The sequence below is a fragment of the Haliaeetus leucocephalus genome, unplaced genomic scaffold (genome assembly GCF_000737465.1).
Source record: "Haliaeetus leucocephalus isolate CR32 unplaced genomic scaffold, Haliaeetus_leucocephalus-4.0 Scaffold656, whole genome shotgun sequence".
NCBI classification, from domain to species: Eukaryota; Metazoa; Chordata; class Aves; order Accipitriformes; family Accipitridae; genus Haliaeetus; species Haliaeetus leucocephalus.
The window spans coordinates 1,751,511-1,768,750 of NW_010973092.1; the positions used below are offsets into that span (position 1 = coordinate 1,751,511).

General features: G+C 41.1%; 1 protein-coding gene across 1 annotated transcript; it reads left to right on the forward strand.

Moving 5' to 3' along the window:
* The first annotated feature begins 1,135 nt into the window (after positions 1 to 1,135).
* ZCCHC10 (zinc finger, CCHC domain containing 10) lies at positions 1,136 to 13,754 on the forward strand. Its single transcript, XM_010578808.1, has 4 exons — positions 1,136 to 1,360; positions 4,617 to 4,778; positions 8,497 to 8,538; positions 12,111 to 13,754. The coding sequence occupies exons 1-4, from the start codon at positions 1,245 to 1,247 to the stop codon at positions 12,376 to 12,378; spliced, it is 588 nt and encodes a 195-aa protein (XP_010577110.1). The 5' UTR covers positions 1,136 to 1,244; the 3' UTR covers positions 12,379 to 13,754.
* The last annotated feature ends 3,486 nt before the right edge of the window (positions 13,755 to 17,240 follow it).

Consider the following 17,240-nt stretch of genomic DNA (forward strand, 5'->3'; position numbering starts at 1 on the left):
CCAGAGACTATAAAGAGATGATGTAGGAGCCAAAAATACTAGCTGCTGTTGGCATCGCTGAGAGACTATAGTCTCCTGGGCTGAATGGAGTGGAAGAATTTGCCTTACGATTCCTAGACATATCAGAACTGCATTTCCGTGCAATCAAGTATAGAACACATTGGGTCAACACCAACATGACTTATGAGTATCCTCAGGCCCTGAGACTGTTTAATGGATTATTGAGCCATGGCCATGCACCCATACCAGTAGCAGAATTAATCTTCTCAGTTATACAGAGATTTCTTTTTCGGTCAGTGTGGGGTATAAAAATCTGACCTGCTAAAAATTAATGTGTTACTAAATGCTTGCACCTTTTTAGGACTGATGATGAGTTAAATGATTCCTTTCTGAAATCTAGTTCTTTCTAGCATTTTTTTGGCACCCTCATGCTACGACCAGAGAGCTATTATGCTTTCCAACTTGTTGCATAGCTAAAAGCTCTTGAGAAGCTGTAGCAGGCTACCTGCAGCTATGTTGAATTATTCACGTGGACAAATGAAGAGCTGAAACTATGCCAGTGTCACCCTGCGGTCAGGCCTGCTCGCTGGCTGAAGCAGCTCGGAGGTGGTGCCCCGTGGCAGGGGGGACCTGGATCAATAACACCCCTCTTCCTCACCAACCCTGCACGCTACCCTTCTGCTGGTGGCCTTGGACAGCATCCCCCAGCCACACACACAGCGAGGGATGGGCTGTCTCAGCTACAGTCCGTTCTGCTGCTAGTTTCAGGTATTGAAAACATGTCCCTCCTGAGAAGAATTACAAGTTTTTAAGTGCGGCAGGTTCTTGTAAGGCGTTGACTGAAGGGAGAGAGCAGCAGCGGTTAGGCACCGGCAGGGCGGGAGCCCGCGGCTGACCGCCAAGACGCTGAGGCGGCGGCCCGGGCCTGGCCGAGGGCTATGAGGGGCCGGGCCGCCGCCGGCCCAGAGCCCTGAGGAGACACCGGGCGCCGCGCCAGGGGGCTAACGGAGGGGACAGCGGGGACCCGGCTGGACGAGGTGGAAAGCGCCGGGATGAGGCGGCGGGGACGGGGACGGCGGCCAGGCCGGGGCCATGACAGACCCCGCAGCGCGGCCCCACCGCTGCCATGGCAACGCGGGAGGAGGCGAGGCGAGGCGAGGCGAGGCGGAAAGCGCGGTCCTCCCTGACGCGTCCTCTCTGGCCGCGGGAGGATTTACTCTCTGTGGCGGGCGCCGCTTCCCCCAATGGGAGGAGGCGGCGGACGGCATGGCCCGGCATGCAGCGCGGCCCGCGCCTCACTTCCCGGCCCGGCCGCTAAGATGGCGACTCCCATGCACCGCCTCATCGCTCGGAGACAGGCGTGAGTGCGGCGGGCGCGCGGGCTGGAGAGGCAGCGCGGCGGAGCCGGGGGTGGGTTGGGGGGTTTCCCACAGGCGAGCTGGAGCGAGGGAGAGGCCCGCCGGGCTGCGCCCTGAGGCAGCCGCTGGCGGGGAGGGGGCTGCGGAGGGGCGGCTGCGGGCCCCGGAGGAGCGGGGCCGGGGGCGTCCCCTGCGAGCGGGGGTTGTGGGTCCGAGGGCTTTCTGAGGGCACAGGGGCCCCCCCTCTCCTCGCAGGTGCTCGGCATCCGAGGCAGGGTGCTGCTTGTCTGTCAGGAAACCGCTCGGAAATACGGCTGGGGTGACGCGGTTAGTGACGTCGTTGCAGTGAAATGACCAGAATGAAAGCAGGATTGTGGTAGAGGAGAGGGAGTCTTCAAACTTCGGCTTTTGGCGTTAACAGTAGTTAGCAGCGTTTTGGGGAAAGGCTACCTTACAGGTGGTGGCGTGCCGTAGTTTTCAGTGGAGCGTGTAAGATCTTGCGATGCAGGTGTTTACCGATCTTCATTGCAGGCTTTCAACAGTCAGATTAAGAAAAAAATAAGTTCTAGCTTCGTGTTACGATACGTTTACAGACTTGTAAAAGAGAGGCAAGGAAAAAAGAAAGCGATCTTTGCTCAGATCTGGATATTGCATTCAAGTAATTCTGTCAATACCAAAGGGATCTGATTGCAAAACACTGAAATGCGGAAAAGGCAACATTTTTGTTTGTTTATGTTAAGTACAGCAAATGCCTGTGTTCCACTCTCATGTATTACTTGTGTTGGCTTTTTTTGTTTGTTTGTTGGTTTGGGTTTTGTTGTTTGGTTGGGGTTTTTTCCCTTCCTTAGAAGCATATATTTCTTGTGTTTCAATTTTTGGAGTGAGTGTGGGGTTTTTGCCTGATGATAAGAGTTGGATAGAGTATGGATGACTTATGCATTCTCTTGCCTTTTTCATTGTTTAGTGTAAACTCTTTCCTATTTTCTAGCAGGAAGTAATGTGCAATTTCAAAGCACTCATGGAATACTTGTTCTTTTAAGTTGCTCTTTTATATGAGTCAAGGAATGATTTTTATGTTTCTTGTTATGTCGCTGTGTGCTTCATGGGTATATGCTAAATTGTGTACCTGCCAGCCTTTGCTTCTAGGTTGTGGTCATTGATCTCTGTTAAAAGTTTACTTCAGTCTCGTGCTTTTCATTAGTGTTAAAACTTGTTAGTGCTGATGTGGTATTTATACATCTGTAGTTGTTGAGCTATTCTGATCTTTTTTCTGGTAATTACTTGTATTGCTTTTAGGGCGTAGTCCTTATCTTTTTAGTTTGCATAGAATTGTCTGCCCTGGTCATGTGAGTAGTACTAAAGCCCTGGAAATACTGACTTATATTGTTGTTGTGTTAAACTTCCATTCTGTTCCCATGGAGACAGGTCTGGGCTAGTTTGGGATAGAAAAACATTCACTTTTTTGGTTTTGTATGTTGATGAAGAGGAGGGAGTATCCTCATTCTGCTTATATGTAACTCTTGTGGCAGAGCCAGAAGTCCAAGGCAAGGTAAAGCAAGTCATTCAAAGATGTTGGGGGGTTTTGTTCATTACTAGATGTACTGCTTCCTGTTCAAGTCTGAGTTAATTGTGCAGCGTAGGTTGCAAGTTTAATTAGTTTTCTAGTGCTGACTTAGATTAGTATTTCTAAGGCTAGACTATGAAGCCAAAAAATACCCTTTGCATTGAGAAAGTGATGGATGCTCAAAACAAGATTCCCTTCAAGATAAAGTAGAATTGTCACAGAAGATGATGGCTAGAGTTGAAGGAGAAGCAATTCGCACTTTGCCTTGTAAAGCTACACTCCTTTTGAGAGCAAAATGTTCACTACTGGTCTGTCACTTTATGCTTTCTGAGTACTAAATCAACAGTCTAGGAGCCTCCTCCTAGTTAAGCCAGGGCTGTTACCTTCAGATAGTTTAGAAGGGCTGGCCTTGAAAAATTAGTATTTTGGTGTTTGGAAAAAAATGATAGAAGGTGGAAATAAGTTACAGCAGTTGCAGTGAACTGTATGGGAGCTACAAAGTCCTGATTTCAGTCCTGGCTCTAAAACTAATTTGTGATTCTGACCTTGAGTGAGTCACTTGACCACTGTATGAGTTTCCTTATTTGTAGAGGAGGAGGGTGTCTGTGAGAAGATAGCAAAACAGCTTTTGCGAAGCTTTGGAATAGTGGTGTAAGAGCTAGAATATGAAAACATGAATTTTTTCCCTTAACTGGCTTCTAAAAATGATCAAGGGATTTTACCACAGTGTGAGAACTGAAATATGGATGTAAAATGCTCACTAAATACTTCAGGTGTTTAGATGCTACAGAGTAGTAAGTGAAGTCTTGCTTGATTTACATTGCACAAAGTAAGGAGGAATCTGATTGTCCTTACAATAAACCTTCTGCCAGGCTATAACGAATCTTAGTAAATCCAAATAAGCTACAGCTAGGAGCATCCCTCTCTGAGAGTCCTAGGCTCTTTGTGAGAATTTGCCAGTTTGGTACTTGAGTGTTAAATTCTAGGATTTAGAAATGAAACCTGCTTTTTGCTAACAGTGTTCTAAAACGTAATTTCAATTATTTATCTGAAGCAAGCTAGAACCATGTGCAGTTTTTGGAGAGTAACAAATTGTATGCAGTGTAATAATTCCCACTAACTGTTGCACAATTATATCCTATAATGCTAAAAGCTGTGCCAGTTAGGTTGATCAAAATGTCATTTTGGTGATAGGATTAGTCTTTGTTCACTGGCAGAGAACGGTCCTAGTGGCATTTTTCAAAATGATTAAGTTGTTTACAATATCTGAAGGGACTGGAAAACCATGGAATCTTAAGAATGAGAGAAGGCTAACCAGCAGCTAGTGTAAAACTAAAAGTGAAATTCAGGTGCAGTTGATGAGTGTGTTGGCAGTTGATGTTGGTAATTCAGCATTTGCTACTTTAGCAGAATAAGACTTAAACTGAAGCTCTGAAACAGAGGACAAGTGTCTCTTTGTTCTCTTTCATAAATAGTTGATATGAGAATGTTTTAATAAATGGAAATGTGTTTGCCTAAATTCTGTTACTGTTCTTGTCCTGATTTAAGATGTGTAATAACTAAAGCAGCCATGAGTGTCTGGTTTAATCATAACTACATATGCTGTTAAGAATCTGTATGATAAAAAAAAATACATTTTCAATAGGTAGAACAGACTTGGAATCAGTCACTTAAGCAATTCTGCATTTTTGTAGGGAGGCAAACAAGCAGCATGTAAGATGTCAAAAATGTTTAGAGTTTGGACATTGGACATATGAATGTACAGGGAAGAGAAAATACCTGCACAGACCTTCGAGGACAGCTCAATTAGCGAAAATTCTTAAAGAAAAAGAAAAGCAACTATTACTGCAACAAAGGTAAGACTGGCAGAATGAGAATGTCTAGTTTATTAATGAAAAGGTAATTTTGTATGTGGGTGGGAAAGATTGTGCCCTAGACCACTTTCTGTCATCTTTTCTTCCAAACTGTGTAATGCTTGCTTAATATTAGAGCTGTTTTGTATGTTAGGTGGAATATGTACACTCAGGTCCCACAAAATTAAAATGTTGTTCATTAACACCTGCTTGCCTGAAATACACTTAAAACTTTTTTGGCCTGTCTGAAACAAAAAAGTGCACTAAGCCAAAATTAAAATAGTTGGAGCCTTTTTTGTAATGGAATTCTGTTTCCTGAATTCCTTGGTTACTTGATTTCATGTGTTTATGTGCTAGCACAAGCAGGTTGGTGTGAAGACTGTAAATGTATTTATAACAAAGAAGCAATTAGGTTTACTGTTAGACTGTGCAGTTAAAACCTGGTCTTCTGGATATGACCTGACAGTGCATCTGTGCCAGCACAGCTCCTGTATATTGCTCATTATGAGCTGTAATGGTTAAACAGGTGAATGAGAGTTTCATTATCAGGTGTTTTTAACTCTCAAAGTAAAAACATCTCACTGAATTGCATAACTATTTCCCTCTTTGACATCTAAGAAAGTGAAAGATACCTGCAGCTAAACAGAAAAATCTAAACAAAACTCTGCATGTGTAATGTGATTTCCTTTCCACTTTGCTCTGTGAGTAGATTTTAATGATTCCCTCAAGTTTAATAATTGTTTTAACAAGCAACTCCAGATGACAGAGAAGAATAATGTAGCACATTAGTTTTGCATGAAATTCCTATGTATGAGGGTCTCTATGCTGCTATTGCAACTCAAATTTAGATACGGTAACTGGAGAGTTGTTGCCTCGGCCCCACTGAGGGACAGTATCGTTTACAGCCATTGCAGCTAAAACTGTTGAGGGTTTGGAAACATACCCTCTGTCGCTGCCACTTGCAGCTCAGTATGTTGGCTGTAGGTCATTACTGCTGCCAGGATGTGAGTTATGGAAGAGTGTTCACACCTTTTGCTCTGTTATCTCAATGGGAAAAGAAAATGGGTGGTAACCTCTGGCAGAGAGGTCTGATTTGACTTTGTCAGCTGTTTCAGGTGAGGCAACAGTATGAATCAGTGCTGAAATACTGACTTAAGTGGGAGCCCATTAGCTTCTGTTAAGAGTGACACAAAGTGTTTGATTTTGAAATTAATTTTGATCCAATGAGTAATTCTGAAGCGATTGTAATCCCCTAGTATTGTAGATAAGAAATCAGGAGTGCTTAGGCTCTAAAACTTGCTCCCTTTGGAGACAGTTTAGAAGAGTTCTTCAGAGACTGAAGACTTCTAAGACAAAGATTGAGTTTAAGACTCGGATTATTTCCTTGTTCCTTTCCTGCCCTATTTCTGTTGAATTCTGCAGGTTAACATTGGAGGATAGTGCATTGAGGGTGAAATTGCTTGTTGCCTGGCCATTGTGCTTGAGTCTGTGTATGGGATAATTTTATATGGGAATTGCAGGACTGTCCAGTGTCTGTCATGAACGGAGTTTTTTGAGTTGTAAGTCTAACAGTGCAAGGGGTATGTGGTGTGAAAAGTCATCTCATAAAAGGAGGACTAAGTAATCCTTAGATGGGAACAGTTTTTAATCCTGGTTAAATTGGGCTGGATTCATAGTGGTTACATAATCATAAGCTCTCTGAAGCTCCTTAACTGTGCCATGAGGTATCCAGTCCCTTAGATGCCAATGTTACGCTTTCATGGATGAAGCTTGTTCTTCATGGAAGGAACAACTTCCTAGGTCACGCTTTTGCTTTTTGTATAGCTTGCTTTGGAAGGTTATTTCTTGTTTGCAGAAAAGTTGGGTCTCCTACAGGTCTGCTTCAGAGTATTTGTATCATCATCTTTAAAGACCTAATACTGAATCATTAACCAGAAAGCAAACATAGTCTAATAAGGTTGATATTTACTTTTTGACAACCACATACAAGATTTTTCAGCATTAACTCATTTCAGCAGTTATTCCAGCATCCTTCTATTTGCCCAGTGTTGACCCTACAGTTCAGATGGACGTTATGGAGGTTTTGCTTACTAGTGCCAGTAAAGCCCACTGCTTGCCCATCCTAGAGTAGGAGTTGGGAGGGGAAGAAGGGTGAGAAAATGCTTATTGCTTAGTGATGTTTCTGTATTAAACAAAAACCAGGATGCCCGAGTCTTATTTATGGTTCTGAAGACAGTGTGGTGCCACAGGGACAACGACCAAGTGTCATGAAGCAGATTGATCTGCAGGGGACTGACCCCTGTAAGTTGTGTAGTTCCATGGAGTTGTGAACTCCTATACTTATCCATATGGTAAACGCTAGAGGGAGGCATAGACCTCTGCCACGGCAGCCTGGGTTACTCAGATGCTGAATTAGGTCCCGTCTTCTAAAAGGTGCTTTGAGATCTAATTCTGTTTACTGCCAGTGACTTCTCTTACCTGTGAAACACCTGGTTACCTATGGTAAGGGTATAAGGCCTTAATAATAATATAAATATTAACAAAGTTCAGCAATACAGGAGGGATTATAATTTGGTGTGAAATTTGAAGATCAGTCAATCTTCCCCTTGCCCACAGGAAACTGTGGGGAGTGTGGAAAACTCTTCTATGTAATTATAATATTTTTGTATCATACGTGTGAAAATAAATTGAAAAAAATCTCATTTTTCTGGCATACAAATGGCATTGAGTACTTTTATTGAAATACAGTATCATTTACACTTAACATTTTCTTTCATTTTCTCTTTCTACCCTTTTCTGGAGTCTTTATCAAGACATACTGCTGTCTAATTTCTAAGTGAAGTATATTTGCAGTTTTTACTTTTATTTTTGTGTATTTAAGATGGCTTTTAATAACAGGTTTCAGTTGAGGAAAAAGTATCCTGGTTCATGAAAGAATGTACAACTTCCTCATGTATCAGTGGCACATTAAGTATGTTGTAAGTATATGATGAGGGACTACTTTAATTGCACATGTACATTCCAGGCTGAATTATGTGCTATATATTTGCAGTGGATTGAGAAGAGCTTGTGACTGGTACATTTGACTGAAAGATTTTTATTTTATTTTCTTTAAAAAAAATAAAAAATCCAGAAGTGAAGACTGGTTTAAAAAAGAAAAATAAATCCCTCAGTTTTGTTAAAAGAAACTTCCTTCTGTGTCACTTACCACTAAAACTTTCTGTGATATATGAACACATGGGAATCTGAAAGACAGATAGCTGGAAGGCATCAATATAAGTAGATTGTTCTGTGTCTTTTTGTACTTGAAGGAGATGCATGGTGAAAGCTACAGACAGTTCAGTATTTTACCCTTTGTTTCAATCAATTCAGTTATTGCTAAATATGGTTATACAGAACTTTTTTGTATCCTTTTCTACTATGACTTTCCCATCCCAAAATATTGTTGTCTGTATAATATGAAGAGTAAAGAAGAGTAAAGCATACTTAACACAGACACTTACAGGTGAATTGCCACTTTTTTTTTTCTTTCCTGATATGTAGATATTGTTTTTCTGCTTTGAATAGTGACTGAAAAGATGCCAAATGAACTTTGGGCAGTGTGGCTCTGCCAGTGGGATATCAGTTTTCTAACATTAAACTCAGCTCCACTGTGCTGCTATTTATTTAATTTTCCTACTGCATTAATCAAAGCCATTGTTTTTCCCCCCACCTTAATTAGCGCTGGAGAAAGCACTGCGGAAAGGAAGACCAAGAAAAAAAGGTACGTGGGGAATGATGACAAATTGTGCAGCTGTTTCAGTGTGTGATCTTGCACTGGGTATTCAATTTGGAAGGCTGCGGGGGGCGGGGGGGGGTCAACAATACAGTTTTGATTTTACTGCTTTTAGCCTGTTACAGGCATTTGCATGACAGACATTTGGAGAATTTCTACTCCTCCCTGTCCAAAAACTCTTAAATTCTTTGTCCTCTGCTTGTCTCCCTACTGATTGTTCTATCTCTACATGATCTTGTTTTAATAATAAAATCTTCTGGTTTCTGCCTCAAAGTTCATCAAGTGTATTTTAAACAACTGTGCAAGAATGGCATACTGTTTTCTAGTCTGTAATTGCTCTACCTACCCATCTTGCTCTTCCTTTTGTTGTTTTCATTTCCTTCTTGTAGCAGCTGTCTCTCTCTGAAGCTTTGTCTAGAGAATGAAATAAAGCATATAAAAAAAAAAACAACAAAAACCCAACCCCAAAACCAAACAAAAAAAACTTCAATCCCAGAACAAACCAAAATCCAGGAAATAAACCTCCTCTCTGCCCCAAGTACTAGTTTGAGCCAAGAACTATTTTGACATTATTTCTACTTCACTTTGCATTAACGTTTGCTTAGGAATTCGCTTCTGTCTTTATTGGCAAAACCCTTTTGGGAACAGCTAGAACCCTGGCTGTAATGCTCCTGCTAATGATGATGTGAGTTTTACTTATGGGGGATATCTGTACAGTAACAGCCTCATTATCTCTTTGCATTTAGTTGACTGTTCTCTGTCTCTAAACCTGATCTTCTAAAAACAGTTTTCAGAAAACTTTTAAAGACTCGGCCTTTTGCTTTGTGTAGCAGTCATTAAGCCACAGCAGTTTTTTAAAATACACCTTTAATTTAGGCTATCATGTGGAATGTGGCTTTATTGGAATGCTTCTTGGTGAGTGTCTTAGTTCTAATATCAGAATATGTTTTATCAAAGGCTCCTTTCTCAGTAGTGTCCATTTATTGTTGGGAGTTAGTTAGGACTAGTGAGATCATAAATTAACTGATTTTTAAACAATGTAGTTCAGACCTCTTTCTGCCTCAGTTTTGTTATATATGGCAGTCTTCTACTTGGCATAATGATTTTCACAGTATTTGAGCTCTAAATCAATGCAAAACTGAAAAGAGCAAAAGGATTTATGGTAGAGGGGGTGGTTTGGTCACTTTTTCCTTAAAATTTTAAAACTCTTCTAAGTTTGAATTGTTGTCCTGTTTTTAAGCAAGCACCAAATCCATCAGTATAAATTCCTTTCCAGATCGCTTGCTATTTATATTTTTATTATGATACAGGAAGAATTAAATGTGGAATATTCAGCAAAGTGTTACCATTGGATATATAAGTTCCAGATTTAAAAAAAAATAAATGCAGAGGTTAGGGTTCTGGCAGTAGTGGGCACTAACCTTTTACATAGTGTATGTTTGTTTTGATATAAACAGTAATAAGTAAGCTACAGGCTTAACCAGAAAAACAGGAATGGGCAAAGCAGCTGTTGTACAATCTTGTGACCTCAGGTGACACACAGCAGTCTTCTGGGTGAATGTTTCCTTCAATGTTCCCATATGGCATACTTTGGTTATTAACTGAAAGCGTGCTTCATGCTTGGATCACATATAAATCTACCTGTCTGAAGGATAAAATCATGTCTTAATTCACTTGTTTCTTCAGGCACCTAGCTGTGATTGTGCCCAAAATTGTAGATTTGATTTAAGCAGCAAGTTTAAAATCACCTAGGCTGGTTAGATGATTGCAATAGAATTAGAAAGGACAGAAAGTCTCAGAGAGGGGTGATAGCATGTGTTAGGAAATGCAGCATTGTTCCATGATTGGTGCACGGAATCATACCAGATACTAACATTTGTGAACTTGTTTTGAGGAGAAGGAATGCTTGTCTCCTGGAGAAATTTTGTACTTTTACAGTGGTGTAGTAGACCCAAAGATCTTAGATCTACAGCATCTGGGTTGTCCCATTACCTAATTGGGACAAGGTGAAGTAGTGAATTTTACTTGCTCCCATCTCCAGCTGCCTTCTGTAACTACCAACAGGCCACAGATTGCATCACCTGAAAACAAGTATCTGCTTGTTTCTTCTCTCATAGATCTAGCTGTTGCTTCCCTCTAGGGAGAAGCAGTATTAAGTGTTATATTCTGATGTTTCTGTGAGTGGGTTTCAGATTATAACCTAAATATTGGAGATCCATGGACTGCTCCTATGGATTCTGTGAAAGGTGATTAGGAAAAGAAAGTTCAAAGGTACCATTCAGGGGATCCTCTGACTGATTCTTGTCCATATGAATGGGTCTGCAGATCTAATGAAACTGTTTAAATTGAAACTACTAGTCCCATTTTTTTGGTTGTCTCATCTTAAGACTAGTTTTTCATAAACAGCAAGTCTGTATTTAACCAGCCCTTATGGATTTATCTTTAATAAATAGCCATTGTGTCTGCATGCAGAGAGATACCAGATTACAGATGTATTGTAAAAAATTCAGTGGTTCATAGCTTAATGCATGTATCCAGATTTGTCAGCTGACATGACCATGGCTGATATGATGAAAAAACGTTATTCTTTCTCTAACAGCCTTAACATAAGCATTTCCTGAGTAGTTGTATTTAACCAAACCCTCTGATAGAAACTACTACATTAATTTTCTAATGGAAAGAAAATTCTGCATTATTATATCTAGCATTTTTGCATGCTGTTTGGTTGACTTGGTGAGAAGCAGGGTGAATTAATACCTTTACACTTTGTTTGGAGAAAGATCTATGGGAGAATTTAATTGTGCTTTCTTGGAATTCATATTCCCTTAATCAGAGACCTTGATCTTGAGAACGACAGCCTCAGTAAGGGCTAAAAAGGGAGGCGGGGGGGGAGAATTGCAGAGGATTCTGAAATCCACTTTGCTGTGTTTGTAATTCTGTCTTTGTCTTGGACCATTTCCACCCCTTCCCCTCCACCCTGAAAATATAAGCATCCTGTAGTGGCAGGTAATTTGGGTTCTTTTGCCAGGAGTAATCTAAGAACAGTTTCTGTTGAGTACTATTCTGACATTTGTGAAATCACTGAGGAAACTTCCACCGACTTTTACATTGTCAAAATTTCACTCCTTATTACAGTGGTGTGCTAGGGAACTGACCTTTGTTAATTTTTCCCCGAGGCTTTAGTAGTGCAGGACATTCATACTCCTGCAGCCTTGTTCTTTTATTTAGCCATGTCAGTAAAGACACTCATCATTACTATGAACAAGATGCTTGCCAGCTTTCAAACTTCACCTTTTTCTGTAGTCCTGTTTTGGCTTACTTCATGTACATGGTGTCACGCTGCCGTTGCTCAAAAGGCCAAAATGCATTCATTCAGAATTGGAAAGGGGGGACGTGGGGGGCGTGGAGGGGTGGAGTATGGGAATTTGTCTTAGACTGTCAGGCCTGGAAATTTTCTGACCAAATAGTTGATCTTTGGATTACAACACGGTATAAAGAACACTGTAATGAATGCTGTCTGTAGCAGGCCTGTTCTCATCTGTGTATTTGTTTTCTTTCAGATCTAAAAGTGTGACCAGTTCCAGCAGCAGTAGCAGTGCCAGTTCGGCTAGTGATTCCTCATCTGACAGCGAAGATTCTTCTACCTCTTCTTCTGATGATGATAGTGACAGTGATGAGAGTTCCTCTAGTTCCTCATCTTCTCCATCCTCGAGTAGTACTTCCTCTTCTTCAGAGTTTGAATCGGATTCTAGTTCCTCCAGCAGTAGCAGCAGCAGCACAGACAGTAGTTCTGATGATGAGCCGCCAAAGAAAAAGAAGAAGAAATAGTGTGGTACAGTCTAGAACTGTTTAGTGAATGATAACGCTCTTCAGAGATGTTTTGAGCCCGTGGTTGCCAAGCAGTTTAACTGGTCAACATTTCTACTGCTAAAACTTTCTAAATGTTTTGCATAGTTGTTCATGAGACATGAAAGGTATTAAATGGCACGTGAGACTTACTGAAAGAGTATTTTTGTGGTTTATCCTTTTATGGAAAATTTTACTTTTTTAGTTCAGAAATCTATCATCAGATTTGTTTATATGAGCTAAGGTCCAGTAACCTGGATGTTTACATGCTGGAAAGCAAAAGCTTTTTATTGCGGATCATGCTGTGCATCATATGCTACTCACTCTGTTTATGACAGCTTCACTTACATTTAGAAAATCCTCTAAACTATTAGAAGCAAAAGTTTTACACTGCTGGCTGTAGAGCACTGTCATTGTTGAAACTGAATGCACAATGTTGCACACAGAGGGCCTTCCATCTCACTGTTAACAAATGTATTATATGCTGCTGAGCTTTTTTTCTGATGGCTTTTCCTGATGTTTCCAGGTCGAGTCTTCACTGCAACATAAAACTTTAAATAGTGTTCATTTGTCAACGATCAATATACTACTTGTGCTGTACAGAGGCTTTAGTCTTTTTGATTCGCCTGTTTCCTTAGCTCATGTATTTGTAGCATTTTCTGAGACACAGAAATGTCTCTTGCAGCAGTGTCTGTGTAAGAAAGAGGAGCAGTGCACAGGGGAAGAATTATGACTGATGCTGCTTAGGAGTTTCATCTTTGTGCCTTTTTTTGTAAATTAAATGTATCCTAGTGAGAGAAGGGCTCGAGTGGATGTTTTTCAGAACTCCATTAGCTTTCCATACAGAACATGGTCAGTAAAACCAGACAAATAGTAGTAACAAACAAAAATGGGCGCTATTTTCAAGGACATGGGAAAAAGGCTATTTTCACTGGATGTTCAGTAAGAAAAGGAGTCGCCTTTAAATCAAGGTCCTAAAGGAGAGTGTTTACCTTTTGATATTTTTGCAAAAAATTGTTGTGTAATGCAAGATTACCAATCCATGTTGTTGGGCACATGATGACTGGCATTATAGTCTGCAGTATAATCAGTCCATTATTTTTATGTAATAGTGTGTACGTGTCTGTGAAAATCTGGCATGGGAGAAGCAGCAAGTTAGTGCAAAAAAAAAAAAACCCCAAAAAACAACAAAGGCAAAATCCAAATGTACTGCAGAACAAATATTGCTGGTTGCAAATTGAACATTATTTGTGCTTTTGGTGGATTGAAGCAGTTGGCATTAGCATTTTAATTTTTGATGCGGTCTCCTGAATTTCATATTGTTGGAGTGCCCTTTTTGAGGGAGGGAGCAGCACATGTGGAAGAATTCTTAAATATCTTGGTTTAGGTAAAATATAGTAACTAAACTATTTTTTATATTTTTATGGAAAAAGTAGTGTGTAGAATTACTTTTGAATAAACTGTGCTTATTTAAATGTTTGAAAATATGTATGTTGTATGTTTTAGTCTGTAAGCATTACTGTGTTTTACAGAACACTCTGCAGACTGTAAATAAAATTACCAGAAAATTGTTTAAGTCGTCTTGAGTGAATGTACCATTTAATGGGAAAAGTTAACAAATTATTAAACAGTAGTTGCTAAGTTCGTGCTTACTGCAAATCCAAGTGTAAGTGATACAGTAGTTAAGCATGTGCGTGGAAGTCCTTTGGAATATAGGACTTTCTATAGCGCAGGGTTTCAGGCCATCTCAACAGTTCCAGCAAGCCGTGAGTGATGATTGAAGCAGGCGTGGTGGTAAGGTTGCTGTCAGTGACCTCTTCGTTGCAGGGTGATGGCTGCAGGAGGGGTGTGGAGCCCATCTGGGTGGAGATCCCGTGCTACGAAGAGTATATAGGGTTTAGTTCGGTTGGCGATGAGCTCAGCGGCAGCAGCAGCGTGGATATGAAGGAGGACTGTGATGAGGAACAGGCGGTTGTTCAGAAGGGAGAGGATGGGGATCAAGGCTCATCTACCTTTGCCATCCTGTTGAGAGCATCTTGTATGTTCATTTCTTTAATGCCGCTGGCGTTTGTGTGTAGATGGTTTTGTCAGAAGTGCAGTGCTTCATGGAAGCATGTTACTTCTCCCCATTAAGTTGTCTCTGCCAAGAAAAGAGAAGTTTAGTTCTTAGTAGTTGTCTAACAAAGCTAGTCAACTTCAGGGGCTTGGTCTCTTGGTACATCTGTTTGTTTGGCGTGTACAGGCAGACAGATTGGGTCCATTCACAAAGACAAAAGGGCATGCTTGTGTTAGGTTCTGTCAGCAGGCGCTAGGATAAGGTAACATAATTAGATGATACTAAGGAAACCTTAATTTAATTTCTGGTCCGCTGTTGGCTTATGAGTGGAGAACACATGAAAGGAGATTCAAAGAGATGGCTTACGGCTTTCATTGGATGTCTGGTGTTGCCAAATGTTGATTAAGTCCGAGACTAACCGTAAGTCCCTCTGTACTCAGATTTTAAAAAAAAAGTTTAATTTAAAATACAATATTTTTGTTTTTTTTTAATTGCCCTTTCTGTTTAATTTCTCTCTACATATTCTTATTTTACAGAGTAAAACCCACCAGCCCATCAAGAGCCTTACCAGTTCATCTTTCACTAGATCACATCCTGATTTCTTACTGGATGCTTCGATTCAAATTTTTTTCAACGGGAAAGGTATTTCTTTAATTACTGCCTGCCAAAGCTCTAGGTCAAGTACAAAAGATTTTTTTTTTTTAAACCTGCTAAGTAGAAATTGTTATATTTACTAAGCAGTTACATGAGACCTGTGTAGCTCTGAACAGCCTCAGTTTTAATCCTTCCAATTACAAGTAAAGCTGCCATTGCTAATTGAAGGGAAGCAATTGATGCAGTCTAGTAGAAAAATAGCCTCGGGAAAAGGCATCACATTTCAAGGAAAAACCCGAACTGATGGGAGAGCAGAAGAAGGGAGAGACAACCTGATCTTCTAGTCCAGGTCTTTATTAATCAAACATCTGTCAGTCAGAAACAGGTTTTTGGGTGCCCTCAATGAAACTGCATTATACAGTCTCTTGTGGATTGATGGATTTATTTTTTTTTTAGGGAGGAGTCCTTAATAAATAAGACTTTTGCTATCAAATGGATTTGATTTATAAAGAAACGATTCAACATACCTTATCCCCATGGGTTTAATGTGCTTTATGAAGTTACATTTATCCAAGCTCTGCTTTTAACCAGACAGTGAGACATCAGTGGTGTCTGAGGTAGATCTTTGCAGCCTAATTTTGTTAATTGAGATGTGTAAGAGAAGGCAGGGGGGATAATACAAAACATAATACCAGAATTTAAGTTTGACTTTTGAGATTTGGTATATCAAAAATGTCACTGGCAGAATTTTAGAAACATCATTGAAACCTGATAGGAACAGGGTATTTTTATTATTTCCTGTTCCTTTCTGTTATTTGCAGTACAGTGTTCCTTTCTCAAAGGAGCTGCCTGTGCCTTCCCTGCCTGTATAAAGGAGGGAAGTTATACGTGCATTTAATTTTCTGGTAGTTTGGGCTTCCACCCCAATTTGACCATGTTTTGTTGTTGGTTGTATTTCAGTGCCAGAACAATCTGAAGATTTAACTGCCAGTTAAAATAGTGCTGAACTGTTTGGCTCTAGACTTAAAACTATTATTGTCTCTTTTTATGGCATTTTTGTATGAAGGGTCTCTGCAATCATAGTAGTGCAGATTTTTTTATTTTTTTTTTAAAGACTTAGATTCTGGAGTTTGTTACACTTGCGCAAAACAAAAAAGGGGGGTTGGTTTTGTGGGGGTTTTTTGGTTGGTTGTTTTTTTTTTTCACCATTGTGCTGTACTTGACTTGCGGATTTCAAACAAAAATAAAATATTACTTTTAAAAATATGAACCCAAAGTAGAACTATGTTCCAGTATGTTTCATAATCGGTGTATGTGGAAGAAGTAGGTTTTGTTTCAAAACATTTATATAGTATAGTTGTAGGTTTTTCAGAAACAGCCTATTTTGGAAGTGATTTTTCAAAGCTGATTTTGGAAGTTTTGGTAGCATCGCTGGTGTAACGGAACTGTCCGCCTGGGATCTCTGGTGAGGCGACTTGCGTTTTCCCCGGGTCAGTCGGGAGTTCTGAACGCTGCGCTCTGCTCGGCTGTTTTAGGTTGAAAACCAGCACCACGACGGTCCGCCGAGACGAAAACCTGAATTGTAAACCAAAGCAGTTAAGTTGCAGAAAAGAGCAAGGGTGGTTCTAGGAGCCGTGAGGCGGTTTTAGGAGCTGTGAGGTGAGGCAAGGGCTGGCTTGGGAGGGCCAGGGAGGGCTCTGGGGGTGTTCTGGGGAGCAGGGGAAAGACGTCTGAAGCAATTATGCAGAAAAACTGAATTCTGGTGCCGCGGGCCCGAGTGGGCAGTGCCCAGGCCGGAGTGTCCCTGCTCGGACCCGTCCGTAGGCCGCTGACGGCTTCGTGCCCTGTCGTGCGTCAGTTCATCCTCACGTCCCGCGTCAGCCCTCGAAATGTAGCAGAAATGTCGACTTGACGAAAAAAAAAAAAGAAAAAAGGGAGGTTTGTCTTGCCGGAGTGCAATATTTACATTTAAATACGCAATCGCTTGCGAAGGAGAGCTCTTTTCAACGGACTTTAACCGCCCCTGAGATCGCGGGGGGGAGGTAGTTCCTCTGGCCCCGCCCACGCCGCCAGGGGGCGGAGCGTGCGGGAGCCCTCCCCGCGCCCTGCCACGTGACGCCCGCCACGAACTGGGAGGGGGGGGCGGGCCCGCGGTCACCGCCTCCCCGCTCGGCGGGGTCACGTGCTCGCGGAG